Here is a 16,265-nt window from a genome sequence, read left to right as displayed (position 1 = left end):
TTAAATATGGGTTGCCTTACTATATAAAAGACAAAGGATAGGATCTAAACATTTATTGCCAAAATTTGGCTGTCCTTAAAGTAAATTTGTGTGTGTGCGTGCATTTGTAATACTCCATTATATTAAACAGCATACACTTGATGCTAAGGGAAGATATACTTCTCATTTCTTTTAATCTAAATTTTTTTACAGTTGCTTCAGATTACGTTGCAATTTCCATATGTTATGAAAACACAAAAGGTAAATATTTAATAAAACCATTGTAAATTTAATAACTGTCATCTTAGGTAAAAAGTCACTTCTGATGCTTCTTATGATGTGTTAGGTAACACTGCCCTCAGAGGGCCAAGGTAAGTAAATTCAATTTAAAAACAAAAAGCAATATTTTTGATGTCTTTTTTGATCTGGGATCTCTCATGATCTTGATTCATTTTAATAACTTGTATAGTAATATGGTTTAGCCTTGGTTTCTTTTAAACAGTTTTTGTTTGCCCCATTTTCCTAGTCTTTGCTCTAAGGGTACATTGTTATTTTTGTCCCTCCATTTGTTTATCTGGACATGAGAGAGATTGTAGTCTATTTTAAAACAGAAAACATATACACTTCTCCCTTAAAAATAAAAAAAAAATAGTGCAACTGGCTTTTCCCTCCTTCCTTCCTTTCCCAGTACCCTGCCAAACAATCCTTCACCCCACAGTGTTCTTTCTTTTAAAACCATTTTGGTAAATTGATAAGGAAATATTTGAGGCAGATTTTTGGTGTTCTCTGCTTGGTGTTTTTTTTTAATCTCACTTGTGTCTGTGTGGCAGCTGTTGCTCCTTTCTGGGAAGCAAGTTATTGAACTCAAAGGCTTCCTTCCGTTGCCTGCCAGCTCTGTATCTTAAAAATGTTTTCCTGACATCTCCAGAAGCCCTTTTTATATTCAAAAGTATCAAACTCTGTTAAATAAAATAGGTTAAATTATCTATTGCAAAGATGACCAATTTGTCTTACTAATTACTGTGATTCTTCAGCAATAAAATTAGTTGGGTATTTTTGAATTAGTAATTCTCAGAAGAAGTGCTGAATTCTCATTTTCTTAAGATTACAAATGGATGTTAATAGTAAAAGGAACCATAAAGTGTTACGTGAAGTCTGTGTTTGAAAACATAGAGACCTGAGGTAAATTTAAAGACATAACTAACTTTAAGAGATTCATTTTATGTGCGCATGAGCAAACTGAAGACTCTTGTCTGGTTCCACAGAAATCTCCTCCCACCAGAGCTCTTCAGCAAAGTTTCAAAATTACAAGCATTACATCACTACAACAAACTCCTTATCAGAATAAAAAATCTGAAGGCAAGTCACTGTTGCTATCTGCTTGCATAAGAAATGGCCGTATAAAACCCCTTTCATTGGGGTTGCACTTAATGTATTGGATAGCAATAACAACCAAAGCATGTCAGGTGAAGAGCAATTCAGAACTTCATTCTCATGACCCTGTAGGTACGTGTAGGCAGCAATTAAATATCTGGGGGCTGGCCTGGGTCAGCTTGCAGGTCTTGGGCTGCGGGGCTGTAAAATTGCTGTGCAGACATTCAGGCTCAGGCTGCAGCCTGAACCCTTGGACCCCACGAGGGGGGAGGGTCCCACAGCCTGGGCTCCAGCTTGAGCCCAAATGTCTACACAGCAATCTTCTATTCCAGTGTTGACGTACTCAATATTACCATATTCCTTGTATAGCTACCTCAACATTTTTTTTTGCCTTTGTCAAAGATCCAGACTTTTATTTTCATGTGAATCAGAATTTCCATATCAATTCCCAATTTTGGGGAGCGCCCTGGGAAATATTGCTAGAGCAGCGAAGAAGCTGAAGCTGACTCCTAGGTTACAGAATTTTCCTTGTATGTGAAAGTGCAATTATTCTGTAATAGCTTTAAATACTTTGACCAGAGTTAAAAAGATGCATGAATAACTTCGCTTACTTCAGTGCAGTGTGTAAAATTAGATACTTCTTCCAAGTCTAGTAAGCAGATTCTAGGAGAACATATTTTTCAATTTAGAAGGGCATAAATTTAAGCAAAATAATAATTTAGCTTACATTAACCCAGCAGGAAGCTGGGTACAAACTGAATAATTCTCTATAGGAAAACTACTGCTATTTTAACTAACTCAAAGACTGTAATTCATTAAATTGTCAGGCCATCTTTTCTGCTGGTTAGTCCGTGTGGACTTCTCTTTTCTCACAAAATCCTTTACTCTAATCTTAACACTTGAATATACAAACTTTCAAATGTACTGGTAAGTCTTTTGCAGTTCTTTTATGTTTAAGGTACTTGGTAAACATATGTTCCATTCTGAAAAGTATATTCTTACTATGACTTCAAATTTAGTATTAGCTTCTTCTTTAGAAATGTAATAGACTTTAAATGATGTTTACATATGCACATATTTTTATTGCTGAAAAATATAAAAACTTAAAGTTGAAATGCTGATAGGTCATTTGGAAGTCAGAGAGTTGGCCTCCTTTCCAAATATCCTGAGAGATGTAGTGTATGAGCGTTTCTTATGGTGACAGTTTCAGCTTCATGCGAACACTGATCTCTTTTAAGAAACATAGACTGAAAGCTGTTTTTAATCTTTAAAAAATTGGATTATGCAGAAGGGAGCATAATTATTTTTATAAAGGAGCATTTTATAAATTAAGCAGAGGAAAATGAGTGTATCTTGATAACTATTAAGCTATTTCGGCAATTAAGTGAAATGTTAACCAGTGTGTTATTTATTTTATTCTTCATATTTCTAAAGTGCAGTTGTGGGCATCCATCCATTTTTCTGGGCATGGAATCCATACATTAAAAATTACAATATAAACAAAAACTGCCCATTAATATATTCACCTAAACCCACTCCATTTTCAATAGCCTTTATCCAGGCCAGTTTTGTTATAGCAATATTGATCATTCCAAGAAAAGGCACACCCTTCAATGTATCTGTGTGCAAAAATTATATTAACTTCTTTTTGTGGGGGGAACAACATCCTGAAAAAGCAAATTTGGGTATGATTCATCTGTAGGAACCAGGCAAAGTTAATATATTTTAAAGAAAGACATCCATGGTGCAAGAGACCTGAGTATTTGTGCAGTATTGTATATTCCTTTTGGAACGACATGTTCTGCATCTGGCTATCATTGTGGGCTACTATATTGGGGCTGAAACTTAAGGCAAAATCATGCTGTTTAGCACTAGTATATTATATGTAACATGGGAATTGATTTAAGTGTATTCATAAAACCCTTTAAAGACCCAGATATAGAAGTGTTGCAGGAGGTTTTGTTCATAGTAGACAACACATCATTACTAGTGGATCGCTACAGCAGATTTGTGAATTATTTGGATGAAGACATTGCCTTCGTTCCTGAAATATCATTGCATAAATCATCTAGATAAAACATTTCTCCAAAATTCATCATAAAAAGTTTTGAAACCAGTCACTTTTCTGATTTCAAAGTTTTTGATGCAGACCATTTTGATTTATTGGAGAAGATTGGTTTTCCATATTTTAATCTAGCAATGCATGTAAATAGCTTGCATTAGTAGTTTTTCAGAAGTTAGAAGTTCAACATTCCACAACATCTTCTGCTTGGCATACTAGTTTCACTATTTTCTTACCCACACTTCTGTGAAGGAGCAGGCTACCATTTCAATGGTCAGTGAAGTTCCTGAAATTGCATTATGAACAAACTGATGTACTTCTTGTTGATAGATTGTCTCCTTTAATATCACAACTGTATGTGTTAGATTTTGCTTACTTCTCTGGGTGTATCAAGTGCACATTTAGCTGGTTAACAGGGAGATCTTGAGATGGATTTACATTCTTTGTGGAAAATGTTCAGCACACATCAGTGGAAGAAGGTGGTAATATGATTTAGTGGCTGAGGGCTTGTGGTTTACAGCACTTCTAGTAACCAGTGCATCTGTCCAGTTCATTTTAAACTGCATTTGATTATCTTTTCAAAGCATGCCTTAAATTTAAAAGCAATTTTTAACAGCTCTTTGATCTCAATAAGATTTTACACAGTATGTGTACTTTCCTCTGTCCGTGTATGTAATTGGACAATTTTCTGTGCCTCTGTTTTATTCTTATTCTTATACTGGATTTTACATTGTGTCTTTGCATGGTAGATAAGTTTTGGGAAGCTAATTTGTAATCAACAATGCTTACAAGAGAGAAGGTCCATTTTTACCTTCTTGGCCCTGGATTTTACCACAATGTAATAAACAGTCCATGCTGTTTCTTTATTGATCATTTAACTTTGGGAACAGTATCTAGGATGTCAGTGTTTTTAAAATAATGTATGTGATTTATGTGTAAGGTTTCACTTCGCCAACAACTCTGTGTGTATTGTTGAATGAATCTCTGGAGACATAAGGTGCAATTAATTATAAAAGTGTGACATTTTTCTCTTTTAAATGAAGAAAATTGTTCAAGCAAATTCTGACACTGTTAATGTTGGGCATGGATATGGCACTGTAACATCCCATATCAAAGTCTTTCTTTTCTTTAGTATTAATGTATATTTTTCTCATATAGGAGAATATATCAAAAATTGGCGACCAAGATACTTCCTGTTGAAGACAGATGGTTCTTTCATAGGGTATAAGGAGAAGCCCCAAGATGTGGATCTACCGTATCCCCTCAACAACTTTTCTGTGGCAAGTGAGTCTCTCTTCAGCATCTGTTATACCTACAGTATTTAAATCACTATAAATTTGTTTAATTCTTTGCACATAATTATATATATTATATTAAATATATTGACTGTATTAAAATATTTTAGATCCCATGGTAGTGTGTTTATATAAAGAGGGAGGGACATACATTATCACACAATTTAAAATGTTAACTCTTAGCATATTGATAAATACACCTCTACCCCGATATAACGCTGTCCTCGGGAGCCAAAAAAATCTTACCGCATTGTAGGTGAAACCGCATTATATCGAACTTGCTTTAATCCGCCTGAGTGTGTAGCCCCGTCCCCACCTCCCCGAGCACTGCTTTACTGCGTTATATCCGAATTCATGTTATATTGGGTCGCATTATATCGGGGTAGAGGTGTACCTACTACATTACACTTTATATGTGTAATTTAGAAATTCACTGTCAAACCTAAAAGTTTGATGCTGTGGGTCAAGGTTGTTCCACTGTGCTTGAAGTCAAACTCTAAACAACAACATTGGAAATACCACTAAAGTTTGATCAAATATTAGGTTTTGAGGCTTTTCTAATGAAAGTTTCTTAGTTAAGGTTACAGATAATGAACAACAACAAATTAGACAAGTGACTGTAATAAGACGTACATTTGTGGAAAAACGTTACCTATAGGAAGACACTCCCACTCTTTTCCTTTCTCCAGTAATATCTATAAAATCACTTGAAAACTCAAAGTAATTAGAAAATTATCCAGACTGTCAAATGGCACAAAATCAAGCTAAAGGATTAGTCTCTTGGATAATCAGGTAATCAGCTCTCCACACAGGGTAATCAGTAGTCCCAAGCAATCAAACAGTTTACATGTATTATCAAGGCTGTGAAGTATGCATCCGGTGGGTAAAATGAAGCCATCTTGATTTCCAGTTTTTTATAGAACTTGTTTGAAAGGTAACCTTTTAGATTCAGTTTGTCCCCAGGAGGTGGAGATAGTAGAAAGGTGTTTACAAATGAAGACATATGGCCTATGGTGTTTGCCACAAAAATGAGAGTACTTGAGGGACTAAACTGAATAACGATATTGTGTAGACAAAGGCTGGGATTTTCAAAGGAGCTTAAGGGAGTTAGACACCCAATCCTGTTGCAAGTTAGCTTGAAAAATAATATGATAACTAAACCTTGTAATTTGTAGATCTATAAGAATTAGAGTTTGGACAGAATTTTCAAAGGACCATACAGGAGTTAGGCATCCAAATCTTATTAGGCTTTTTTTGAAAATCTCATTCATATTCTACACCTTTGTGAAGGAGTGTTCTGCCCTTTTAAGAGACCACCAGGAACTCTCAGCCAAAACAGTCTGGGTATATTTAAGGAGGCTGTCTGGTCAGCCCTAAGGCTTGGCCTGTTTGAACAGAAACAGGAAGCTGAACAGGAGAGAAGTGACTAAAAGCCATCCAGGTTGCAAGGCATAATGAACTCTCTCCAGTTCCAGAGTAGCCTGACAGGCTCAAAGGCCTTGTTTTTGGACTTAAGTTTGGGATCTCTGAACCAGGGTACTGAGTTTAGGGCCCTTGAACTATTATTCCAAGTACTCCTTCGATGCTCGTTTATTAAAGGAGACACATTTATTTTGATTTGTTTGTTTTGGCTCCTCATTGCATCAATTTGTGAATGTGAACTTACTGACACCCAAAGGCAAGGCACACCTGTAGTACTGCGCTTGGTCACAACAGGGCATTTTGAGATGGCCCACACTGTTAACACTCGTACAGATCTACAAATTATAAAGTTCAGTTATTATAATATTTGTCAAGCTATACTGTTAGAAAATAAAACTGGTATGGTATGATACAAAAAAGTAAGCCTATTACTTAACTCATACTAATAGGAATTTATATAGATTACAATATATCACATAGCATCTGTAGTTCAGGTAGGGGAGCAGGGAAGAGAGATCCTGTGGCCAAGTTTTAGAAAGAATGGCTATGGGAACAGTTGAAGGGTCAGAGAGTAACATTTAATTGTTACATTAAAGAGAGGGTTAAGAAGTTATATGTTGCAGAAAAAATGTCTCTTGATATTTGATTTGAAAAGTTAGGGAATCAGCTGCGTGCAGGGAGGTTACTTCATGTGGGAGCAATCTGTAAAAGAAACTTCCTACTGCTCTGGAGAGATGAGGATGGTAAATAGAAAGAAGCCTAGTGTCAAAGGAACATGGAAAATACAGTAGAAGTTCTGTTTGGTAATTATAGTTTCAGTAGTTCATTGGAGGACCTTGGAACTAGGGTAAAAGATTTTGTACTGGCTTCTGACATACACAAGTAACCATTCAAGAGCTCTAAGAACATGGGCAAGGAAAATAAGGTGTTACCTTTTGGACACGCTTAGGTTTAGCGTCTTGGATTTCCTTTAACATCTAAAGGGTAGAAATTGCAGTATTGTGCATGAGAAGAAAGAAGACGACGTATTGATATCTTGGAGATGTGACATGATGGTGGACAAGCCATGAAGGAAGCCCTGGTATTGTAAAGCCTGTTTTGTGCCTCTCATCAAATGTCAGGGCAGCAATTTTATGCTTCTTCTATAAGGAGGTACTAGGGCTATCAGAATCATTGTATTCGATGCAAAGATCTCCTTGGTCTCCCTTGCCAAAGCTGGAAGAGAGAGAGACAGGAAAAGCCATGCTGGTTCTCTAGTAGAGAAGCTGCCAGCAGCTCTCCATCATATTCACAAAAAGATCTAGCTTTCAGACAAAATAGAAGCCTGAACAAATTTTGACCAACGTGCAAGCAACGACAGACTTCCTTACAGTCCACACAGCATTTCTCCACTTCATCTTAGCTGTGAAGGGAAGGCAGCCAGAATCACCAGAAGACATTATGGACAGTGGTAAGTAGCTTCATGGCCCTCTTTCTTTATCATTTACTAATGTACATCTCCTGCACGCCTTCATGCCACACACATTCTCCATGCTCTTCCAAATACGAATTTTCCCTTGCAGCAAACTTTTCAGGGGTTTATTGTGGATTTTTTTGGCCAGAGACTTGTTCCCTTTGGGGTGTGCCTCAATCCTCAGTGGCCGCTGCCTTCTGTCTGCAGCTTCAAAAGTGCTAGAGCTCTGGCACTCCAATCCTGGGTTACCTTGTGACTGGGCCTTCTAGACATTACTCTCAAGGGACTCCTCTGGAACATCTAGCAAGAGATGGTTGTTTTGAGCCAAAGGGACTCCCGTCTCTCCCTGGCTGAAGAGACTGAGTATGGCAGAGAGGCTGTTTCTCACTTGCTTCAAAGTGGTGCAGTATAGCTGGCTCCTTGCCCAAAGAAGAAGTTTGGCCTTTACTCTATTATTTTCCTTGTGAAGGAGTGCTTGGGGGAACAGGTCTGGGTTTGATTTAAAATACCTAGATAGACTCTTAAGGAAGTCCAAAATTCATTATGGAGATGCTAAAGTTAACTTTAGCAGCCATCAACAAAGGGGACTTCCTATACTCCATAGACTTGAAGGAAGCCTATGTTCATATAAAGTACCTGTTCAGTCTGCTCCCAGGCATGTCTCTCACTTTACATAAAGGCACCAGTATTTTCAGTACTGCTTCTTACCATTTAGTTTGGTAGCTGGACCTAGTGTGTATAGACATACTTGTAGCTGCTCTGAGACAGGAATGTATGCCTGTTTTTAAATGATGTCATCGGAGTCCTGTGCAGGGGAAAGGCAGAAAAGGACATTTGGAGGACAGTACAATTTGTGGATTACTGTGGATTCATCAATTTCAGTTGTTTCCTCTTTGTGCTATTTTAAGTTCCACTAGGAAGAGGAAGTTTTCATTTCATCCAGATATTGGGCGCTTCCTAGGTACAGCACCTTTGATTCCCCCCACCCCCCGTTGAGTTCACCAGGCATAACTCTGGGATCTGAATATCATCTTATTGGCGCTAATTTTGTTCCCATTTGAACATGTCAGAAAAATTTCACTATATTTCTTGTCTGTCAAATTAGTTCTCAGCTAACATATACTCAGAAATGTATTAAATCTCAATTTTTCACCTTCCGCTGTGACAAAATTGTCATCAGGACTAAAACTAGTCTTTGTATCCAAAGTAAATTCAGTATTTCATTTTGCACAGGAAATGATCCATACCCTCCTTTTGCCCCAAGACATCAGATTTGAAAGGGAAACTTTAGTATATTCTCAGTGTGACACAGGCTTTACTGATTTCATATTGATCATTCCAAGCCCTTTAGAAAAAATCAAAGGTTCTTTTTTGTCTTTTGCCATCCAGTATCAAAAGAAAAGACATTTAAGTTCTTCATATTAGGATGGATTCATCTGGTCATATCAGAAGCTTAAAGAGCAAGGTCCTTAGCTCCATCATTTAATCTCAAGGCCCATTCCCTTAGAGCTAGGGTGACTTCATAGGCCAAGTATTCTTATGCTCGGTAAGAGGAAATGTATGAAATTGCAACATAGCCCTTGTTGCCCATCTTCACCAAACTCTAAAAATTGGACATCCTATCTTCCACAGCTGCTGCCTTCAGATGGAGGGTGCTCTAGGCAGTGGTTCCTTGGTGAGGAGAAATTCATAGCTAACAAATAGTTTGATACTGGTTGGTTCTGCTTTCAAATTTCTCAAGTTCAGCCTACTTAATACTTGCATTAAAATAATCTAAACATAGGAATGACCATACTGGATCAGACCAATGGTCCAACTAGCCCAGTATCCTGTCTTCTTACAGTGGCCAATGCCAGATGCTTCAGAGCGAATGAACAGAACAGGGCAATCATTAAGTGATCCATCCCCTGTTCTCCAGTCCCAGCATCTGACAGTCATAGGCCTAGGGACACCGAGACCGTGGGGTTGCATCCCTGACCATCTTGGCTAATAGACATTGATGGACCTATTCTCCATGAACTTATCTAATGCTTTTTTGAACCAAGTTATACTTTTGGCCTTCACAGCATCCTCTGGCAACCAGTTCCGCAGGTTGACTGTGAGTTGTGTGAAGAAGTACTTCCTTATGTTTTATTTAAACCTGCTGCCTATTAATTTCATTGGGTGACCCCCAGTTCTTGAGTTATATGAAGGGGTAAATAACACTTACTTTCTACACACCATTCATGATTTTATAGAGCTCTATCATATCGCCCCTTAGTTGTGTCTTTTCTAAGCTGAAGAGTCCCAGTGTTTTTAATCTCTCCTCATATGGAAGCTATTCCATGCCCGTAATCATTTTTGTTGCCCTTCTCTGTACCTTTTCTTACCTGTGGACCTTGATGTGATGGAGAATAGGAAAATTTGTTTCTGGTTTACCAGAAATTTCCCATTCTTCAAGTAGCATGGTCCACAGATCTAACCCATGTAGGGCCTAAGATCTGTTGACTAATTACATTAGTTTGAAGAACAGGAGTACATGTGGCACCTTAGAGACTAACAAATTTATTAGAGCATAAGCTTTCGTGGACTACAGCCCACTTCTTTGGATGCATATAGAGTGGAATAAATATTGAGGAGATATATATACACACATACAGAGAGCATAAACAGGTGGGAGTTGTTTTACCAACTCTGAGAGGCCAATTAAGTAAGAGAGAGAAAAAAAACTTTTGAAGTGCTATCTTGATTATCACTTCAAAAGTTTTTTTTCTCTTTGCGTCTTCCTAGACATTTCCTGATCTACTTACATATCTGGGGTTTCAAATGAGTAGTTTCTAGGTATGATCTGGTGATTTTTCATACCTGGCTCACAGCTTTTTACAGCATAGCTCCAGCCCTGTCTCTGCTCTGTCTCCTCTCTTTGGAGAACAACAGAATACAAAGGGAAAGTTTTGTCCCAATTTTAAAAAGTTCTAGCCCTCCCGTTGGTCCTCCCTTCCTTTTACCTATGCGCTTTTTTAACCCTTTACAGGTAAAGCAAGTAGAGAATAGCAACTAACAGGGATTTTGTAGCTAACTGGCTGGCTGGGTGTCCATAAAAGGGAGCTACCCCCCCTTCATTTATCACAGCATTGCTGCCCTGTCTAGACAAGCCCTTTGTTTCCCAGACCTGTTGGCACTCTTTCTGTGGTTTTATTCCTAATATCTTCCAAAATTATTAAAAACACAGCAGTAAATTATTCTATCCGTAACCCTGCACAGTGAATGCTTTCTATCTACTGTATGGTGACTGAAGGGAAATGTTGAGGGAACAGAACCTGCATTTTTCTGTGCAAGGCCCTCATTTCTGACAAGGCTAGGTATATTTACATTGATAAGACTTTGATTCATCATACCTTTTTTGGGCAGGAGTCTAAATAGTAATGCCCTAAGTTTTGTTCATCATATCTTTTCTGTCACAGGACAAAGTATGTAAGTGGTGTTACTTTTCTCAGGATGATTTAGAGGAAACATGGGGGACTGCTTAAAATGGCTTGAAGTTAGCTTGCCAGTAGCATCCCCTCTGTCCCACAGCTACAGTATTTTGTTTAAAAATGTAAAGACAGTGGAGAAACACATCTAAATCCCTCTGTCACAGTGTTCAGGGTGCAATCCAGACCAGTGAGGGGTTGTGTCATCTCTTACCCTATAACCCTGAGTGCCCCACAAAGCTTTACTACTGTAACTTCCTGCCTGGAATGTTCAGTCAGCAACAATCATGCAGGCCACATATTGAGTGTCCGTGTACACTGGCAGTCCTGGTCCAGCAATTCTGATGCCACCAGCCTGTTATCAGCCTTAGTTATTACAACCAGCAAGGCTGAGTTACAACCCCAGCACACTCCCAATCCTGAATTTTCCCAAAACTATGTTCTCTTTAATGTCTATTCTTCTCCTGAACAGTTAAGAGAAATAATAGGGTTCATTTGTTCCTCCAAAGACACAAAAGCACATCACAGCTTATAACCTTAACTGGGGTACACCCTTCCATTTAAACACAGTACTGAGTTGGTTTATACTAACAGTAAAACAAGTTTATAACAAAAGAAGATAGGCTTTTAAGTGAATTAAAGGATAAGAGAGAAAGTTAGAAAGGGTTATAAGCAAATAAAAGTGAAAACATGCATCTAAAAGTCTAAAACTTGACCAAAGCCTGTACCTTACTAGATTAAGATGGTTTCTCACCAGTCATTCTGTTTCCCACACATGGCTGACTTTCCCTTAGTTAGGACCTTTCATGGAAGTACAAGGTGCTGGCTTTCCTTGTCTTTCTAGGTGAAAGATCTTTGCCTAAGCAGGTTTCTCACCTGTATTCGGTTTCCGGTGACTTCCGCCGGCTCTTGGTTAAAGGACCCATCTTTCTCAGCTTCAAAGAGCTCTGGCGTCTTTTGTCTGTCTAATGATGGATGCCAAAGATGTTTTCTGTCTTTTCTTATATCTTCCAAAGTTCAGTTACTTTAGTTCAAGAGACCTCATGCTGTCTTTTCCCTTCCTGTTGGCTTCCCATCCTCCTGTATGTAAATAGGGCTTCCATTGTTTTGATTCCACCATGCTTAATTTACATAAGAGACAGATAAATAGCTGCCTTCTCTCCTGTCTGGGAGGGGAACCTGTTTCTCCTTGTTTGACCACAGACTTTAAAGCCTAATATCATTAAGTATCCATATTTCCTCATATAGTGTTAATACATTTCACCATGATATTAATCACCAGTGTGTCATTAGCTTTCATAAAAGACCTCTCTATATACTTTTATAATATTGTAATATTGTATACAATCAGTTGTTTCAGTTGTTTATCACGTGAGGTTCAGCCCCCTTCCCCTTTATAGACCAGTAAACCTTTGCAATGTATTCTTTGAAAAGTAAACCCAGATAAAACTCCTTAAGAATAAACTCCTCTCTCCTGCTGGGTGTAGAGGCCATGCTGTCTCCTCCCCCACTTGTTTGCTTGATAGCTTTGTTTACCTGATATGTAAAATTGGACCTTCGTTGTCTCTGCCTGATGATCAGGCTGGTCAGAGAAGCAAATAATCATTCCTTTATCTAGGGCAGACCTGTTTACCATCTCCTCCTGACATATTTGGATTAAACACACTTTGATGATAATTCCAGCATACGTCTATAACTCTTAATACATAACACATTCATACTGCACACAAGAATATTGATAAAAGCAACAGAGGGTCCTGTGGCACCTTTAAGACTAACAGAAGTACTGGGAGCATAAGCTTTCGTGGGTAAGAACCTCACTTCTTCAGATGCAAGTAATGGAAATCTCCAGAGGCAGGTATAAATCAGTATGGAGATAACGAGGTTAGTTCAATCAGGGAGGGTGAGGTGTTCTGCTAGCAGTTGAGGTGTGAACACCAAGGGAGGAGAAACTGCGTCTGTAGTTGGATAGCCATTCAGTCTTTGTTTAATCCTGATCTGATGGTGTCAAAGAATATTGAGGTTAAATGAGTTATTAGTTTTCAAATGATACCTCACAAGTTATATTGTGTACAAAGATTATTAGTACCGTGTGAACGCTGTGAATACAAGGGAGCTTAAGGTCACAGCCTCCTTTTAAGACTTCGGCAAAGGAGCTTTGGAGTTGCAAGAAAAAAGGGGGTGGGGCTGGCTACATGCCCAGAAAAATTGCCCAGTTAGAAATAAATCCATATTAAATTTGTCAGATGAATGAAGAGGAATATTGGTGGGGGGAGGGGAGGAGGGTAAGGATCCATCTGAATCCTGTATCTGTAAATAAATATTATGAGATCTCATTTCAATAAAGTATAAAGGAGAACTCAACCAAAACCTTGATAACTATAAATAGAGAAAAGAAAGTGTGACGGGTTGGCTTAGCCCAAGAGATCACATCTGCCACTTAATTTTCCACTTCTTGAATACCTGCTGAATGCATGTACAGATCTGTTCGGTTCAAACAACATCCCTCCACTTGTGGTCTAATTTATTACACACACACAATAATAGCAGTAGTGCTTCACTTGTGCAGCAGGGGGTTCACAATAAGCACTCTAGTTGTGACGATTGGATGGATTTGTCTGGGTCAGTGGGGGAAAGAAAGCCATGGTGCTCCTTTAATGATTGCTCCCCCCCCCCCATGCCCACCATCATGGGACATCAGATTCCTTGTGATCTTGAAGATAGGATAGCTGGGGGAGGAATGTCTTCCCAGCTGATACACTGGACTGAAGGATGCAGTAGAAGCCCATTGGACCCTGTGCACTGAATGAGAAGGCTTATAAGCCCTTTCCTGTGCCCAGGGCACTGTTTTGCACCCAGGAACAACAGCTCTCTCCGTCCACTCCTTAGAATTAGAGCAGGACCAGGATTTTGGACCTTGCTGAAGGCATCATGCTAGCTGACTTTTTGAGGCTTGGAATGAATTTTTCCCTCATTGCCAGATTGGCCTGGACCAGCTGGTTGATGGTTTTGTTTTGTTTTGCTTTCCCCTTAGCTGCCTGGGTAAAGAGGTTAGGTTAGATTATAAACACTTTGGGAACTACACTTTGTTGTAGTGATGCTGTGTGCTGCATTTGGTCTCAGGATCAGGTAAAAAGCTGAAAAAGAGAGAGGATAGGAGGAATAGGAGGGACAGAAAGGAATACAGGAAGGAAGGGAAGACAGAGTAATCAGGCTTGTGTCTTCATTGGTGCAGCGGTGATGGCCTGACATTTCAATATGTTGAACTTCAGGGCTCATGAACAAAGGACAGTTTCTAGAGTGAAGCAGTGCCTGTCTGCCTTTCCCCCAGGAGTCTGTTCCCCATTTATTCCCTCCCGCCAAATATTCCTTTTTAAGGAGCCCAAAAGTGGGAGGTGAATTATTATTCTATTAACTAATTAGGCCTAATTTTTGACACACCAGTTTTATTTGCCGTGTTGGTCCCAGGATATCAGAGAGACTGAGTGAGGTAATATCTTTTATTGGGCCAGCTTCTGTTTGTGGAAGATACAAGCTTTTTGATTCCGTTCTCCTCTTGTTTATCAGGCATGATTTCAACACAGTCATTTGGCTGTATCCGTAGTCCTTGTTTCTGGACTAATTCAGTCTCTGTTTGTCTGTATTTTGTACCCTTTCCTGTCAGCATTTGTTATTTTAGGTGATTGTAACACTTTATAAACTCTCACCTGCTTTTCCACAGTTGAGCTCACAATTGGACCTGCTAGGCCTCAGTTATTACAACAGATCCAGTTTCCTGATTAATTAGAAGTGGGATTATCTGAAGGCATCCCTTCAACAATGTGGGTGATGGGGTGGAGGCTCGTATTATCTGGCATAGAGATGGACCATCTCCTTTTCTCCATACCCTTAATCCTTGTATGAAGGGAAGCCAGTAGCATCACAGCATTGGTGTTGCAACCTGGTTAAAGATTAGGATGGGGTTCGGGCTAAGGGCAGTCTTCTCTTGGTTGATATGGATTATGTAAGGATGACCACATTGCACTGGATGAGTTATTGCTGGATAGTTTTTGGAATGTGTTAAATTAATAATGTTATGGCCTAGTTAAACCACCTTCCTGGTGCATTATTTTTATTTTTGGTGTCTGGGACAAAAAGCCCATGCCTTATGCTGTTTCATCCTCTTGCAGCAGGGTCTCACAGCATCTTCTAGGCTCTGTAATCTGTCAGTCCTCTGTTTGGCTCAGTACTCTTATCAAGCTTGGCTTGTTTAGCCTAACCAAAAGAAAGCTGAGGGAAGATATGATTGCTCTATATAAATACGTCAGAGGGATAAATGCCAGAAAGGGAGAGGAGTTATTTAAGTTAAGCCCCATTTGTTCATGTGTCCACATTGGATATAAACTGGCTATCAACATGTTTAGGCTTGAAATTAGACTGACGGTTAGAAATTCTAGAGGAACGGCCTTCCAAGAGGAGCAGTGGGCGCAAAAAAACTAACTGGCTTCACGACTGAGCTTGATAAGTTTATGGAGGGGAAGCACGCTTGTAGTATGTGAGGAGAAAAAGCAGCCACTCGCCCCCGAGCAAGGAACCCAGGTGTTTAGCTGAGCAGTGACTGCTTCTTGCCAGGGAAGGAGAGGGTGGCCTGAGCAGAAGGGATCCAGGAACACATGTGCAGTCATGGCAACATAAGGCAATGTTGCTCCCAGAATGGCGAGGAGAGAGGATATTGCTGCTGAGCCCTGCAGTTCATAGTGAGAGGGAAGAAAGGTGAGGAGGATTTGGGTTAGGTGGTAGGGATTCATCAGACCCCATCCACAGTTTTTAGTGGCGGCAGCACAGGGCAAAGTTGGAAAAGCGCTAGCCTTCACCCCATAAAACTCTTTATGGGCAACACTTGCACCAGATGGATCAGTCCCATTTATTGATTAGGACCTCCCTTACTAATGAGGAGGGTGAACACCACCACCACCACCACCACCACTTCTACCCCCACAAAGGCACTCTGGTTGTAAGGGCCAATGTGTCTTAAACCAAACAGGCCTGTGTTTGGTTTAGAGGCCAGTTTAGAAGCCCATGGATTTATAGGACCTTTTCCTTCAGTTAATCCCCAGGCTCTGAGAGAGAGGCCAACACAGAAAGTTATACCAGTTTAACTAAAGGTGTGTTTTTTTTTTTTTAAGAACTGATTTAAACTGCTGGAAAACTCTTTGTGGACATACATAATTTTACGTAAGCCTGGTATA

The 16,265-nt window shown here is 39.3% G+C and overlaps 1 protein-coding gene across 13 annotated transcripts in view; it reads left to right on the top strand.

The window, feature by feature from the left end:
• The window catches only part of AKT3 (AKT serine/threonine kinase 3), a 303,148-nt gene that overhangs the window by 121,274 nt on the left and 165,609 nt on the right, over window positions 1-16,265 (top strand). For 9 of the 13 annotated variants that reach the window (XM_065589151.1, XM_042848392.2, XM_042848393.2 and 6 more), the window contains one exon: window positions 4,574-4,699. In XM_065589151.1, the coding sequence (XP_065445223.1) occupies window positions 4,574-4,699 (126 nt within the window). Of the gene's footprint in view, window positions 1-125; window positions 241-4,573; window positions 4,700-16,265 lie in introns of those variants that run through there. The other 4 variants (XM_065589153.1, XM_065589152.1, XM_065589150.1 and 1 more) reach the window with 1 other exon arrangement.

Source organism: Chrysemys picta, chromosome 3 (assembly GCF_011386835.1).
Source record: "Chrysemys picta bellii isolate R12L10 chromosome 3, ASM1138683v2, whole genome shotgun sequence".
Classification (NCBI taxonomy): domain Eukaryota; kingdom Metazoa; phylum Chordata; order Testudines; family Emydidae; genus Chrysemys; species Chrysemys picta.
Note: the sequence above shows the minus strand (reverse complement) of the source record. Positions and strands in the feature narration are given on the sequence as shown.